This window comes from Pipistrellus hanaki (assembly GCF_964339955.1).
Source record: "Pipistrellus hanaki genome assembly, chromosome: 19".
Lineage (NCBI taxonomy): Eukaryota > Metazoa > Chordata > Mammalia > Chiroptera > Vespertilionidae > Pipistrellus > Pipistrellus hanaki.
The window spans coordinates 9,714,042-9,727,645 of NC_140521.1; the positions used below are offsets into that span (position 1 = coordinate 9,714,042).

The following is a 13,604-nucleotide window of genomic DNA, read 5'->3' on the forward strand; positions in this document are numbered from 1 at the left end:
GGGAAGTGTGCACTCCCCAACTTTGTTACTTTTCAACATTGGTTTTACTGTTCTTGTTCTCTTGAATTTCCATATGAATTTTTAAGTATATGTTTATTGATTTCAGAGAGAAAGGGAGAGGGAGAGATAGAAACATCAATGATGAGAACTGTTAATAAGCTGCCTCTTGCACAACCCCAAATGGGGATCAAGCCCTCAACCTGGGCATGTGCTCTGACCGGGAATTGAACCTGGAACCTTGGGCCAATGCTCTATCCACTGAGCCAAACCGGCTAGAGTGGAACCAGCCTTTTATGCCCCATGCTCCGCTGTCCTTGTCTGAGCTCTGCCTCCAGCTTTGGAGGGTCCCTGTGTGAGCGGCTCCATCACCCAGGACAGTGCTCCAAGACGGAAGCTGCCCTGTGCCAGTAGCTGCCAACACTCAGAGGAGCAGACGGATGCACTGAGCACTGAAGGGGTCTGGACGAAGTCCCCAAGCAACACCCACCAGTGTCTACTTCTCCCCTTCCATGGAAGGCCCGCCTTCCCGCCTACCAGCCTGGGTAAACGCACACCCAGACTCCCGTTCACCTGGGTGAACACATAGCTGTCCACCCAGGAAAGTGGTCCGCCCACTCACCCGCGCACCTTGGTAAGCCTTCGCCTGCCCCAGAGCTGCTTCAGCCTCCAGCCCTCCAACAGTGCTGTCTATTTCCCTTGCGTCCCACCCCCAAGTCTCACTGGTTCTCTTGTCCACATCTGGACCCCTTCTCTGTGCCAGCCACTGAGGCCCGCCACCTGTGCCCCCACCATGGCCTGTCCGACCCACTCCTGGCCACTTTCCCCTCCCGACACTCTCTTCCAAGGGAGCCTGCCACAGAGGCAGTGGTCTCTGCAGACACATCCAATCAGGATGCTTCCCTGCTTCAAACTCTCAGGCTAAGAGGATCAGCCGTCCATCCCCGTGGCCCCTCAGTGCTAGCACTCTGCCACCTCTGTCCATCTGCCCCATTGGGCCTCCGCCTCCTCTCCCCAGCTGTCCAGGCTCCAAGTCAGCTTCTCCAACCTGCACAGCTGGCAGCCAGCTTGGGTCCTCTCAACCGCCGTGGGGCTCAGTGTGGCCTCCAGAGAGGCCCCCCCCCCATCTTACTCCACCTGCCTTCCACCGGAAACCCCAGGCTTCCTCCACCCGCACACCCTCACCGACAACGCTAGCTGCCATCACTTCTGTCTCCCACACTGAAGAGCAGGCCCAGCTGCTTCCCGGACTGGTCAGAGCGGGTCAGTGCCAAAAGGGAGGGGCGGGGCCTGTGAGGGGTGGGGTGGGGGACCCTCAGGGGCCATGGAGGAATGGGTGTGCAGATTAGTCCTGAAAGATCACCGGCTTTGGACAGAAAGGCAGGCCCAGCAAGGTCCAAGGTGGGTTTGGGGTTCAGTCCCAGCAAATGCAGGAGTGATGCTAGAGGAGAGTGGGGTGCATGTGGTCCCTCAGCACCCAGCTGAGATGGCAGCCAGGATGGAGGAGGGGAAGGGGTCCTGGGTGCAGCTCAGGGCTGTGGAAGGAGGACATGGGATGGAGGTGGGGAGCTAGGGATGCCCTCTGTGCTCGGAGACATCCTCTCTCCTTCTCCCACCCCCACCGGGGCCGGCTCTCCCACCTTCCCCTGCGGCCTGCCGCCGGCGATGCCATCAGGATCCCCGATTGCTTTCTTTCATCCCGGTGCCTTTCTCTGCAGCCATCGGCCGCCCGCTAATGCCTCCTTTATCACGGAATTAGGGGATTTAGGACCTATTTCACAAAGAGGCCCTCGATGGCGGCCCTAATCAAACGCCAATCAGCCGGATCTCCAGCGGGACTGGGAAGAAAGCGAGCGGGCGCTGGAGATTAGCGCGGACCAGCGGCCAGGCCCTCAGGGCGAGATAGCATCGCTCAGCCCGGGGCTGGAGCCGCCCGGGAGGCCCGCCGAGGCCTGGGAGAAAGGCCTGAGAAAGGCCGGCTTAGCCGCCGGGCGCTGGGGATTCTGAAGCCATTAGAGGGGATTAGCGCCCGGGTTAATCTACTTTGGCCGCTCAATTGTCCGCAGGGGATGGGAGGTAGACACCTCAGCGGAGCAGCCACCGGGCCTCTGCAGTCCAGGCCCTGGGGCTGGCCTCGGTTTCCCCCACTGTCACCAGGCTAAGCGCCGTCCTGAGGACCGGAGGGAGGCATGAACGCCATGGTCGGTCAGGCCAGCGCTGATATGTGGGCCCAGCCCAGCAGGCGGGAGTGAATCCTGGCTCTTGGTTCCTTGGCAAACCCTGCCAGCCGTCCCGGGAAATCAGGGGTACCTCTGCCCCTCTGCCCAGGCACCCCTCCCTTCTCCCGGCCACAGGAGGAAGGACACCCTCTCCCCACTCCACCGTTGTGACTCGGTGTCAGCCTACCCCCGGAGCGTGGCTTCTCGGCAAGGCATACACCCCTCCCCTCCCCGTCACACATGGCCAGGAAGCAGGTCTGAGACTGTGAGTGCGGGAAGATGACCGACACCAGCACAGAGCCACCGCCTGCCTGCAGACTCTCCATCTTTCCCTAAGGGGCATGTTTGTTGAGGACCCTGAAGGGGCACATTCTTTGATCCACTAGCTGACAGCTGATGAATGCTTCCTGCTCTCCTGCACCCCCCTTACCTCCATCCGCCTCTCAGCAGGTGGGACTGGGTGGGCCTGTGCAAGCCTGGGCTCCCAGGGCTCCCAGGTGGGTGCTTTGTGTGTGCCTGGGTTTGCCCATCTGAGAAATGGGGCTGGCAGAGAGGAGGCAAGGTCTGTCCAGGCGGTCCCATGTCCAGTTGTGCAGCCTGTGCTCACTGTTGCCTCCTGTAGGGACCCCACCCAGCCCCCACTCCTCTTGGGTGGAAATGACAGACTCCCACAGTGGGGGACTCAACGGGGTGACCCTGCACCTCCTCCTCCATGGGGGTGTGGCAAGGTCACTGTGCCCTACATAAGCCCATGGATGGCAACGGGTGTCTGGACTGGAGCTGGCCAGGCAGGCAGCGTGGGGAGGGGTCAGCAGCGGAGAGAAGGCGAGGGGGGCCCTCTTGGCCCCTGGCGCCATCTCCTTTCCCATGGCTGAGGCTGGGGACCCTGGAGCAGAAGCTACAGGGGGCGGAAAAGACACAGCTGGAAGTCCTTCCTTCCCACACTGAGCCCGGGAAGGACTAGGTGGAGGAACAAGGTGAGCCACAGGCAGGCTCTGCCCTCTGGGAACAGGTCTGAGGACACAGGGGGCGGGGCGGGGCCTGAGGGCATTAATTACAGGTAAAGGGACGGTGGGTGAGGGAAATGGTGAGGGAGGGCAACGGCGGTGGGTAACGGCCTAGGGAAGAGCGGGAAGGCCGGCCTTGGGACACCGGCACCTCTGGGTGGGCCGGGGGCGGAGGGGTCCCTTCGGGCTGGCGGAGAAGAGGGGCCAGACCGGCGCCGGCAGTAGGTCGTCGGGGCAGACGCCCTCAGTGATTCGGAGAACGGCTGGGTGTAGGGGGGTTGCAGGCGAGGCGGGGGGCTCTGTTGGTGAAAAAACGAGGACCAGGGCTGGAGGCAGTGCCCGTCACCCGGCCACCCAGCCCAGGGTCCGAGCGCGCGCCCGTTACGTGACGTCATCAGCGCGCGCCGCGCTGACTTCCGGGCGAGCGGAGGCTCCCCAGGCTCCTCCCGAGCGCCACCGGCCCGGGGAAAAGGCCATGGAAACCCGGCTCCTTCCTCAGCAATGGCCCCGGGAAGCCTCCTGGGTACCGCCCGCGCCCACGGACCCCAAAAGCGGGGGCTGAGCGAGGCTCTGACGGCCTGTGGCCTCTCGCACCGGCGGGGGGGTGGCGACCCTCCCCTCCGCCCCGACGGGCACAGCCCCTCTCCCGCCACCTGATCCGGCCCGCGGGATAAGCCGCAGGGCGCGATCGCGGGCAGTGGGTTTACCTTCCCCGCATCACGGCCCTGGGGGGGGCAGGGGGTCTCCTAGGCCCCGAGGGCAGGGGCGCCTCGCCGGGTCACCGGCCGCGCGGAGGAGGGGGTCGGCGGCGCGGGCTCCGGGAGCCAGCAGCAGGCCCGTGAGAGCCTCGGCGGCTCCTACCCGGCCGGTGCCCAGGCTCAGGAGCTTCCCGAGGCCGAGCTTTCCAGCCGGGGGCGGGCGGCAGGCCACTGTGGGCATCGGAGTGGCATGGTTATCCCCTGAGGTCGCCTGAGGAGAGGGCGCTCCTGTGGCCCAGTGGGGCCTGGCGGGTCAGGCTCGGGCCAATGGAGGGTCAAGTGAGCGGTGGGCGTGGCTGGCAACGGAGGCGAAGGTGACATCAGGGAGGGTCGGAGGTCAGGACTTGGCCCAATGTGAGCAGAGGGGAGGCGGCTCTCTGGGATATTCGCCAGGTGGGTGTGGGAAGAGGGAAGCTGCAAGGCCACACGAGGGACCACCTTGTTTTCTATGAAAATCACCCACGTAGTGGATTTACGCCATGGATCCTCATGGTCCTTTGCAGCCAGTTCTCCACTGTGCCTGCATCTCCATGCTTGTCCGGGTGTGCCCAGTCCCCTTCCAGATCCGGAGGAGGCAGGAACTCCTGAGGCCCCCTCATTTTGTGCTTCTTAACCCCCACCCCCACCCCTACCAGGGAATCTGTGAGAACCCACAGAAAGTCAAGAGAAAATACTCTGGCATCAAGTGAGATCGTGTCTGCCCTGGAGGCTGAGGGCACAACCTGAAAAACAGACTTCTCTGTTGACTGAGAGCAGACAGGCCATTTGTCAGGAGTGACTGTGTGTATTCTAAGCTCTGATTGCCATTCATCGCCCACACGGGGATATGGGAAACCAGGGCACACCGGTGCAGTAGTGTCACCCAGCGAAGGAAGGGTTCAGGGAGGTGGGGTGGGGACTAGAGGGCAGCTGCCTGAAGGCCTTTGCCTACAGAGGCTAGCCACACAGAGAGGACAGGGCTGGAGCTTGGCCAAGCCCTGCCCCAGAAGCGGACGCCACCCCCCCCCCCCCCCATTCCTTTGCCCTGTCTCTGAGGCCATTGTCCTTCCTGGGCACATTCTGTGATCCCAGGCGAGACTCTGCCAGATGGTGAAGGTTGCCCGAGGCTGGATGGAGGCTGGCTGAGGCTTGCACGAGGGTCTGGGTGTGGAAGGAATATGGTCTTCACACTCAGCTCACATCTCTGAGTCAGACACAGCGTCTCCTCCCTGACACTGGCCTGTGATCAGACTGCAAGTCTAGTTCTGCTTCCTGATAACTTGAAGGTCTGCCCACATCTCTGCTCCTTTGCCCCTATAGTCACAGGGGCAGGCAATGATTCTAGTCCCGGTGGTCCCATGTCTACACGGTCCCTGCCATCGGCCTCCTCTCCGCAGCCTCTGGGGTTTTCTCCAGGTCCTTACCTGCCTTTCCAGCTGCTCTCCCTCCAGCCTTTATGGCCCTCAGCCCAGACACAAGTTTCTCCTGCCCCTCCCCCACCCCCACTTCTCTCCGGTCTCAGCCCTGAACTGAGGTTGCCTAACTTCAGGCAATGCCCAACAGGGAGTTCCAACAGGGCAGGTGGCAACTCTGCTCACAGCCCCAGGGAGACTCACCCAGCTCAGCCAACTTTTCTAGCTGGGCTGCCTCCTTTCTGTCCACACTGTGCTGTGAGGCTCAGCAGGGGCCCCTGAAGCTATGGCAGAATTCCTGTCCCTCCTGAGTACAGGTCCCCATGGGCAGTCTTAATCCCTTCGTCCCTGTGAAGTCTCTGGGGTGCTGGTGAGCAGTGAGTAAGTGGCTACCATCCCAGATCAGTGTTCAAGGGCATTAGGGTCCAGCTGCTGGGCTTTGCCAACCATAGGAACTACTTAGAACCAGAAAGACTACAATCTTCCTCTTGCAACCCAAAGAAAAAGCTACCACGTGTGGGCTTACTGTATTAAGCACTGACCTAAGCACCTTATACAGATATAATTTCATTCTCATAGCCCAATGGAGTGGGTTCCTGTGTCACCGCATGTTACAGATTAGGAAATTGAAGTTAGGTGACTTGCCTAAGGTCACACAGTGAGCAGACGAGGAGCCAGGGTCCTGCCCCCTCAGGGGTCACATGCTGTGTCCTGAACAGCAGATACCAAAGGGGTATGTGCCCCTCTGGCCTCAGCAGTCTGTGCTGTGGGTCAGTGCTGCCCATCACCTGCTTTGATCCCCACAGTAAAGCTTCTGAGGCTGAGCCGGTAGCCTGAGGGTGAGGTCCCAGTGAGAGTGTGCGCCGCACACAGCGCTAGTGCTCCCCGAGTTCGTGCACCCGGTGCATGTATGTGTGGAGGGACAGCCCTTGACCCCTGTGGGTAGGCAAGCTTTGCTGCTTGGAACTTCTCCGTTGTGGCAAAGATGGGCAAGTCTCCTGTGAGCATCAGGAGCACAAGGCCCAACCCTTCTAAACTCTGTTCCTTGCTCTCCAAGCCCACACTGGGCCCTCAATTCCACCCCAGAATGTCCAAACGCAGGTGCTGTGGGAGGTTACAGCGGGCACTCTCCCCAGCAGTAGCAGTTCCAGGGAGGGGACCGTCCTACTGGGAGGCTCCTGCTGGCAAGTTACTGTCCAGCCCCAGCCTGAGCCACTGTGGAAGGCACCTCTGCCTGGTTCACCCCATTCTGCTCTGGGTCGTCTCCACGTGGCTAATGGGTGATGGTTGCAACTCCTGATATGAGGAGGGTGGGAAGAGCCCTGGGGATCCTTCAGTTCAGAGCTCTGTATCCCCCAGCCTGTGCCTGAAGCCCGGGATTCCAGCAGGAGGCACACCTTCCTTCGAGGGTGAGGCGCCCCTAGGGCCCTGGTCAGGGAGCTCCGCCTATTCCTGCTCCAGGCCTCCAGTCCCAGTGGAGTGAGAAAGGCCCCGTGCCCAGAGCCTCAGGGGACCACATGCCCCACAAAACCCTTTACCTCAGACCATTTCACAGAGAAGCCAGGAGGGAGGGAGAGGCCTAATCACAGGTTGAAGGCTAAGAGCCCAGGAGAGCACCGTCTCCCCAGGCCCAACCAGCAGCATGGGGCAGCTCTCCATTCTGCCCACTCATGATTCCGGTGCAAGAGTGACCCCACAGGATCTTGGCCACAGGCCACAGGCAAGGCCTGGATGAAGCCCAGATGTTCCCTGGCCTGGTGTGAGGTCTGAGGGTTGACATTGGCTACAGCTGGCTTGCCCACCTGCCTGCCAGTTGCCTGGCTGCCCTGGCCCCTTGCCAATATCCTCAGAAGGGCTGACCTTCACAGAGGCCTGGCCATCACTGCCCACCCACAAATGGGCCCACACAGGGACAGGAGGCTGTGACAGTATCCGGTTTATTCTGCCCTGGGAGGGTGGTCCTGAGAGCGGCGGGTGCCACCCTGCCCCAGGCGGAGGGAGGGCCCAAGGGCCAGTTAAGGCCAGTGGCAGGAGAAGCGGGGGGCATGCAGCCCCTGGAATGCAGTGAGGCCAGGCTTAGGCCCGGAGGCAGCTGTGGTACGCAGGGGTGGGTGCACCTGCTGCCCAGGGTGGAAGGCACCGGGCTGGGACCAAGCCATGGTGACGGGGCTGTGGGCCCAGGCAACACGGGCACCCTGGGAAGTGGGACACGGGGTCACAGGACACAAAACATGAAACACAGGCACAAGACGCGCGAGTAAGAACATGGGCAGGGGACACAGATCTACAGGTCAGAGGACACCCGGCCTCTGCTGACACATGAACACAAGGGCGGTGTCATTTGGACCACGAGGGACACAGGACTATGGGACATGTGGGCTCAAAGGCTGAGGGGAACAGGCCCAGGCCATGGAATGCAAGGGACGAGAGGGGGCCTTTTGGCACGACTGCACTGGAATCATGAGAAGAGAGAGGGTGGAGGGGTTGGTCTGGAGGTGCCTGAGGGCAGCCCGTTGCGGGCCCTCGGGGCTCAGTCTGTCGGCCACACTTTGTTGAGCAGCTTCACCACTTCATCGTAGATGATGAACACGATCGCCACGTCTGCACAGACGCGGCCCAATCGGGGAATGGTGCCCTTGTAGAACCTGGGTTAGTGGAGGAAAACCCCGGTGAGGAGGCAGATGAAGGGCACGGCCCCCAGACAGGGCGGGCGGGTCCGGACATTGGAGGGGCAGGGACAGGGACCTAAAGGTAAGGACTTCCTAGGGGAGGGCCTGGGGCAGGCAGGGGTTTTGCGGTGAGGCCTAGGGAGGCCAGGGAGGGCCTGGGGTGAGGAAAACAGCCCTGTCTGTCACTCACGCCTTGAGCCCCTCATTCCTCAGAATCTGCATGCCGCAGTCCCACGTGTTCCGGTATTTGTGTGCCTCCAGGCCCTGCAAGACACCAGAACCCCGGGGGACTCAGCAGCCAGCCCCTGCCCCACACTCCCCTCCCCTTCTCAGCTCTATCCCACCTGCATCCGGGTTTTGATCACGTCCAGAGGCGTGTTCCCGAAGACACTGGCTGCACCCGCAATAGCTCCAAAAACCCCGGTGATCAGTGGGTTCATGGGCTTGTTGGGGTCGTCCCCTGGAGGTGGGTGGGGTTGCGATCAGAAAGTGATGGGAAGCGAAGGGGTCAGCTCTGATGGCTGGGAGGAGTGTGAACGAGGGCTCGTGAGGTGGGGTCCTGGGGCGGCACACGTACCTCGATACCAGTTGCGCAGGGAGGTCATGACGAAGAAGCGGATGGCCTGGTTGGAGCCCTGCTTTAGCACGGTGGCTGTGAGGCCCTGGTATGTCCCCTTCAGCCCTGGGGGCAGGCAGGAAGGGAGGTTACGCTGGCTCACAGGCCCGGGAGGGCGGGGGAAGCTGCACACAGGAGCGCCAAGGCAGAAAGAGGAAGGGCCCTTCATTCTGGCTGAGGTCCCTGATCCTACCCGAGGAGGAAGGCCCAGTGGCTCACCTTGTTCCCGCACAATCTCCCGGACCCCGTGGAAGAATCCTCTGTACTTGGGGTTGGGGGAGGTCTGGTCATGGATGAACTTCACCTGAGAGAGGGAAGCAAAGGAGCTGGCTCCCAGGGTGCCATGGGAGGCACACTTGGCCCCTTGGCTGGCAGGTCCAGAGCCCACCAGTCAGGCCAGGGTTGTAGATACATATCCAAACAGGGCCAATAAGGCCAGAGAGACAAGAGGGCCCGCCTCGCTAAGTTGTGTTGGTGGTGTTGCCTGTATCTCAGGCAGCAAACATGCATTGTTTTGTTTATAAAAGTATTTTTTTTTAAAAAAAACTTACCATCTTCCTCCTGCTTTCAGAACAGAGTCCAGCCTCCACAGGAGGCCCATCCTGCAGGCCTCCTGCACTCGGCTCCCCATTCACCCCTTGCCCCTCCTGCTGGACCCTCCCACCTCAACATCTCCATTGGACACAGGGCCAGGGCATCACCCCGGGGCTGCACCACCTCCTCCCCCTGCTGCTTTGTTCCTACTGGGAACCTCCCCACCTTCACGGTCTCCATTGGACACACGACCACCACGGCCTCGGCCACTCCCGCGCCCAGGCCACACAGCAGCCCCCGTGTGCTGTCCAGCCGTCCCTGGGCGTCCCGCATGTGGTTGCTGAGGAACTCAAACATCCCGAACCTTGGGGCGGAAGGCAGTGGGGTGAGAGGGGCGGCCGCCACCACCCTCGCCACCTTCCAGAGACCGCCCCCACGCAGGGCCCGCCTCACCTAACGGCCGCCTTGGGGATGGAGCCGTAGACCAGGGAGCTGAGGCCTCGGTACAGGCCCAGGACGCCATGGCTGCGCACCGTCTGCCGCACACAGTCCCCTGGGGAAGGGGGTGGTCAGCGACTCCGGCCCCGGGGCCCGCCCCTCGGGGCTCCCGCTGCTGCCCCCGCTCACCGATGCCCCGGTAGCGCGGCGGGTGTGCGCGCTCGTCCAGCTGCAGCTGCGTCTTCACGTACTCGGTGGGGAAGGTGATGCAAATCTCGATGCCTCCGGCCAAGCCGCCTGCAGGAACGGACTCGTGGTCTGAGACCACCCCCCGGGCGCCCCGCCCCCGCCGCCCCCCCCCCCCCCCCGCCACCCCGGACTTTGTCCGGCTGGTCCCAGCCCCACCCCCGTCCCCCCAGGAGGCTCCAGGGGTGACACCAGGGTGAGCTGGGGACCGGCGCCGCGCCCCCCGCCAAACCCGGAAGTGGGGAGGGGCCTCGGCGGCCCGGCCGCCCGGAAGCCGGCGGGGCCGGTGGACCAGGGGTTCGCGCCCCCGAGGAGCCCACCTGCCAGGATGGCCTTCCCCGGGTGCGTCAGTTTGGCCTTTCCGGGCGCGGGCGCGGCGGCCGCCAGGTCGCGAGGCGCCGCCATTGCGGGGAGCAGCAGGCGAGAGGCGGGGCGCCCGGCGCTGGCCGCGGGTCCGAGCCTCCGGTGCTCCGCGGAGCCAGCCTGCGGAGGTGGCGGCGGCTGGTTATGTCCGGGGGCGGGGCGGCCGCGTCAGCTCAGGGCTCCGCCCCGCGTGGTTCGAGCCGGGCCCCGCCCCCGCCCCGCCCCGCGTGGGCCGGGAAACTGAGGCCGGGGCGGGGCGGGACGGGAACCAGCCAATGGGCGAGCCCGGCCCCTGGACCACCCGCTCGGCGGCCGGGGTCCTCGGCGGGAGGCGCTGCCGGACCGCAGCTGGGGGGTCAGAGTGCAGCCTCCTAGCCGGGCCGGGCCCTGGGCACAGCGAGGCGCCCAGAGGAGCGGCTCGGGGTCTGCATTCCCGAGGCGTGCGGCAGGACCCCCGGGACCCCGGGGATGGAGGTGGAGACACGTGGGCCGGCCCCACCCTTGCAGTTTGAGGGTCTGGCTTTCCCACAGCCGCGGGCTCGGCGGTTACCACTCCCCTTCCGGAATTTAGAACTCCAAGCAGCGCACACGGTCCATAAAAGACCCCAAATACGCCTGGCTGTATCCCCCGGGGCAGCTTCCCTGTGTGGATGCAGGTCCCCCAACCCCAGAGGGCCCGGCAGATTGCTTGCCCTCTCCTTCCTACACCAGCACCAAGCAGGGAAGCTTTGCCTTGACAAACCGACTTCAATATTCATGATCAGCAGGAGCTCAAGGCCAGATCAGACGGGTGGACTGGGTTTGCATCAGCTGTGTCTGCAAAGTGACCAGGAGCGGGCAGCTCGCAGTGCCAGCGCCAGTGAAGAGAAGGCGCCCCTCCCCCAGTGCTGGGGCCTCATTGCAGACAAGAACTCCTCAGGATGCTGGCCTCCCTGCCTGGCACCGGGAGCTGGTCTTCTTGGGTAGTCAAGGGTTACCTTCACACTCCCAGGTTCTGGGATGGCTCAGGGGCTACCATCAGTGGGTCTCAGCAAAAATAAATAGCATCCAGCCCTATCCGGTTTGGCTCAATGAATAGAGCATTGGCCTTTGGACTGAAAAGTCCCAGGTTTGATTCTGGTTAAGGGCATGTACCTTAGTTTTGGGCTCATACCCAGTAGGAGGTGTGCAGGAGGCAGATAATATATGTTTCTAAATCTCTATCCTTCTCCCTTCCTCTCTGTAAAAAATCAATAAAATATTTTTATTTTTATTTTTATTTATTTTTTTTAAAAATATATTTTATTGGTTTTTTAAGAGAGGAAGGGAGAGATATAGAGAGCCAGAAAAGTCGATGAGAGAGAAACATCAACCAGCTGCCTCTTGCACATCCCCTACTGGGATGTGCCCGCAGCCCAGGTACATGCCCTTGACCGGAATCGAACCTGGGACCCTCCAGTCCACAGACCGACGCTCTACCACTGAGCCAAACCGGTTTCGGCAATAAAATATTTTTAAAAAATAAATAATATCCAGGTGTCTCCATCTTGTATCCAGGTCCTCTGTGCTCCTTGAGGTTAATAAATTGGTAGAGGGACTGTTGCCACTGAGTGTCCATGCAGCCATACACAGGAGGCTGGGCTATGGCAGGAACAGCCAGAGGGGGAGCCACTGGGGCTGTTCCAGTAGGAGGGCCTGCTGTCGGCATTTGCTGCAAGCTTGCAGAGGGAGAAGCTAAAGATGAGCGGGGCTCCTGCTGCCCCCAAGTGGCCAGGGCCTCAAGGAGCAGGGTTGCAGCCTAGTCTTAAGCATCCAGAGCAAGCATGTCAAACTCAAGGTCCACAACGAATATTTTTTGGGCCCAGCCAATATAACGGTAAGAAACCTTTTGCTTTTTAATATATTTTTATTGATTTCAGAGAGGGAGGGAGAGGGAGAGAGAGAGAGAGAGAAAAACATCAATGATGAGAGATAATCATTGATAGGCTGCCTTCTGCATGCCCCCTCACTGGGGATCGGAGCCCACAACCAGGGCATGTGCCCTTGACTGGAATCAAACCTGGGACTTTTCAGTCCACACACAGGCTGACGCTTTATCCACTAAGCCGAATCGGCTAGGGCAATGGTCAGGAAACTCATTAGTAAAAAGAGCCAAATATCATCCTCTCTCATCGATGTTTCTAGCTCTCTATCCCTCTCTCTTCCTCTCTGTAAAAAAATCAATAAAATATATTTAATAAAAACAGATTAAACAAAACAAAACATTTTGACATTAATGGTAGGTGGGCACCATGACCCCCCAAGAGCACACAGTTGGTGGAAGACTCATGTGCTGCGTGTTCGCATTACACCCTCAGGTCTATGTTAGTCCAGCAATGCATTCTAGGAACCACAGCCTCTCTGTGCAGTGGCTACCGAATAACTGTCTGCTGAATGGCCAGGCCATCCAGGCAGGTTGTTAAGTGTCAGGGGCCAGACAGGTGGACACAACTGCCAGGCACAAGGAATAGGCAAGGGCACCACCACCAGAAGGTATTTGTCCTCAGAGAAGGCAGGACAGTGGTGGTGCCTCTTTGACATTCCTGGATCGCTGACCTTCTGCCTTTTCTACATCTGGCAGCCATTGTGGTCCTCATCCCCCGCCCTGTCCACTCTCACCCCAATGGGAATCCCCGCCAGGGACAGGGGGCTGGAGCTGTGGGATGCCACCTGCTAAACAGGAGGGGGCGGGCTCTACCACATGCTTCTTTCACGTGTGCAGACTCTCTGAGGTGTCTGGTCTGTCCCTGCTAAGCAGAGCAAGAGGCAAGAGCATGTGTGCCTGCCGTACATCCACATGCAGTCCTGGCCTGGAGGTGAACTTGGGAGGCAAGCACATAGCCTCCAGGAGCTGGAGCTGAGGACAGGCACCCAGAACCCTGCTGCAGTGACAGTGACCTTCACTTCATTCCTCAAAGCGAAGCCTCTCTAACCAGGTGGAGCTGAGTGCCCACCGGGCCCCGATGAGCCCCAGGTGCTCTTCCATCCCTGTGCTTCCCAAGTGGCCACGTGACCACCACGTGCACTGGGGCAGTGAGCTGTGAGTGGGCTGTGACTCAGGGCTGGCCCTCCTCTGGACACAGGGACGCTGCTGAGACAACGCAGTAGCTCCTGCTTCTAGAGTGCAGGCTGCTCACCCCTTCTAAGAATACTGGTCACCTTACACCTGGGACCCTCCACCTGGCAAGGAGGATGCTCCCTCAGAGGCAGGGGCTGTGACGGCCATCTGCAGACCAACTGCACTTTGCCTTTCTCTGAGGCTGGGACAGACAGACAGACGGAGAGGGAATAGAATGAGGTGGTGCCATGGGAAATGTACTGTGCTAGAAGGAGTGACAGCAACTGTGT

At 61.0% G+C, this 13,604-nt stretch overlaps 1 protein-coding gene across 1 annotated transcript; it reads right to left on the minus strand.

The window, feature by feature from the left end:
• Nucleotides 1–7,286: 7,286 nt before the first annotated feature.
• On the minus strand, nucleotides 7,287–10,407 carry SLC25A1 (solute carrier family 25 member 1). The gene is made up of 9 exons (XM_084867953.1): nucleotides 10,196–10,407; nucleotides 9,819–9,926; nucleotides 9,645–9,744; nucleotides 9,417–9,555; nucleotides 8,877–8,961; nucleotides 8,619–8,723; nucleotides 8,386–8,501; nucleotides 8,232–8,305; nucleotides 7,287–8,017 (listed from the first exon to the last, which is right to left on the minus strand). The coding sequence occupies exons 1-9, from the start codon at nucleotides 10,278–10,280 to the stop codon at nucleotides 7,903–7,905; spliced, it is 927 nt and encodes a 308-aa protein (XP_084724079.1). The 5' UTR covers nucleotides 10,281–10,407; the 3' UTR covers nucleotides 7,287–7,902.
• Between the last annotated feature and the right edge of the window lie 3,197 nt (nucleotides 10,408–13,604).

Bases quoted from the DNA above. Each gene is read 5' to 3' on its own strand.
- SLC25A1 (XM_084867953.1), bottom strand. From the start codon at position 10,280: ATGGCGGCGCCTCGCGACCTGGCGGCCGCCGCGCCCGCGCCCGGAAAG. The intron at 8,502-8,618 runs GTACGTGTGCCG...ACCCACCTCCAG, and splicing joins CCTGCGCAACTGGTATCGAG to GGGACGACCCCAACAAGCCC. The intron at 8,306-8,385 runs GTGGGATAGAGC...GGTGTCTTGCAG, and splicing joins TGATCAAAACCCGGATGCAG to GGCCTGGAGGCACACAAATA.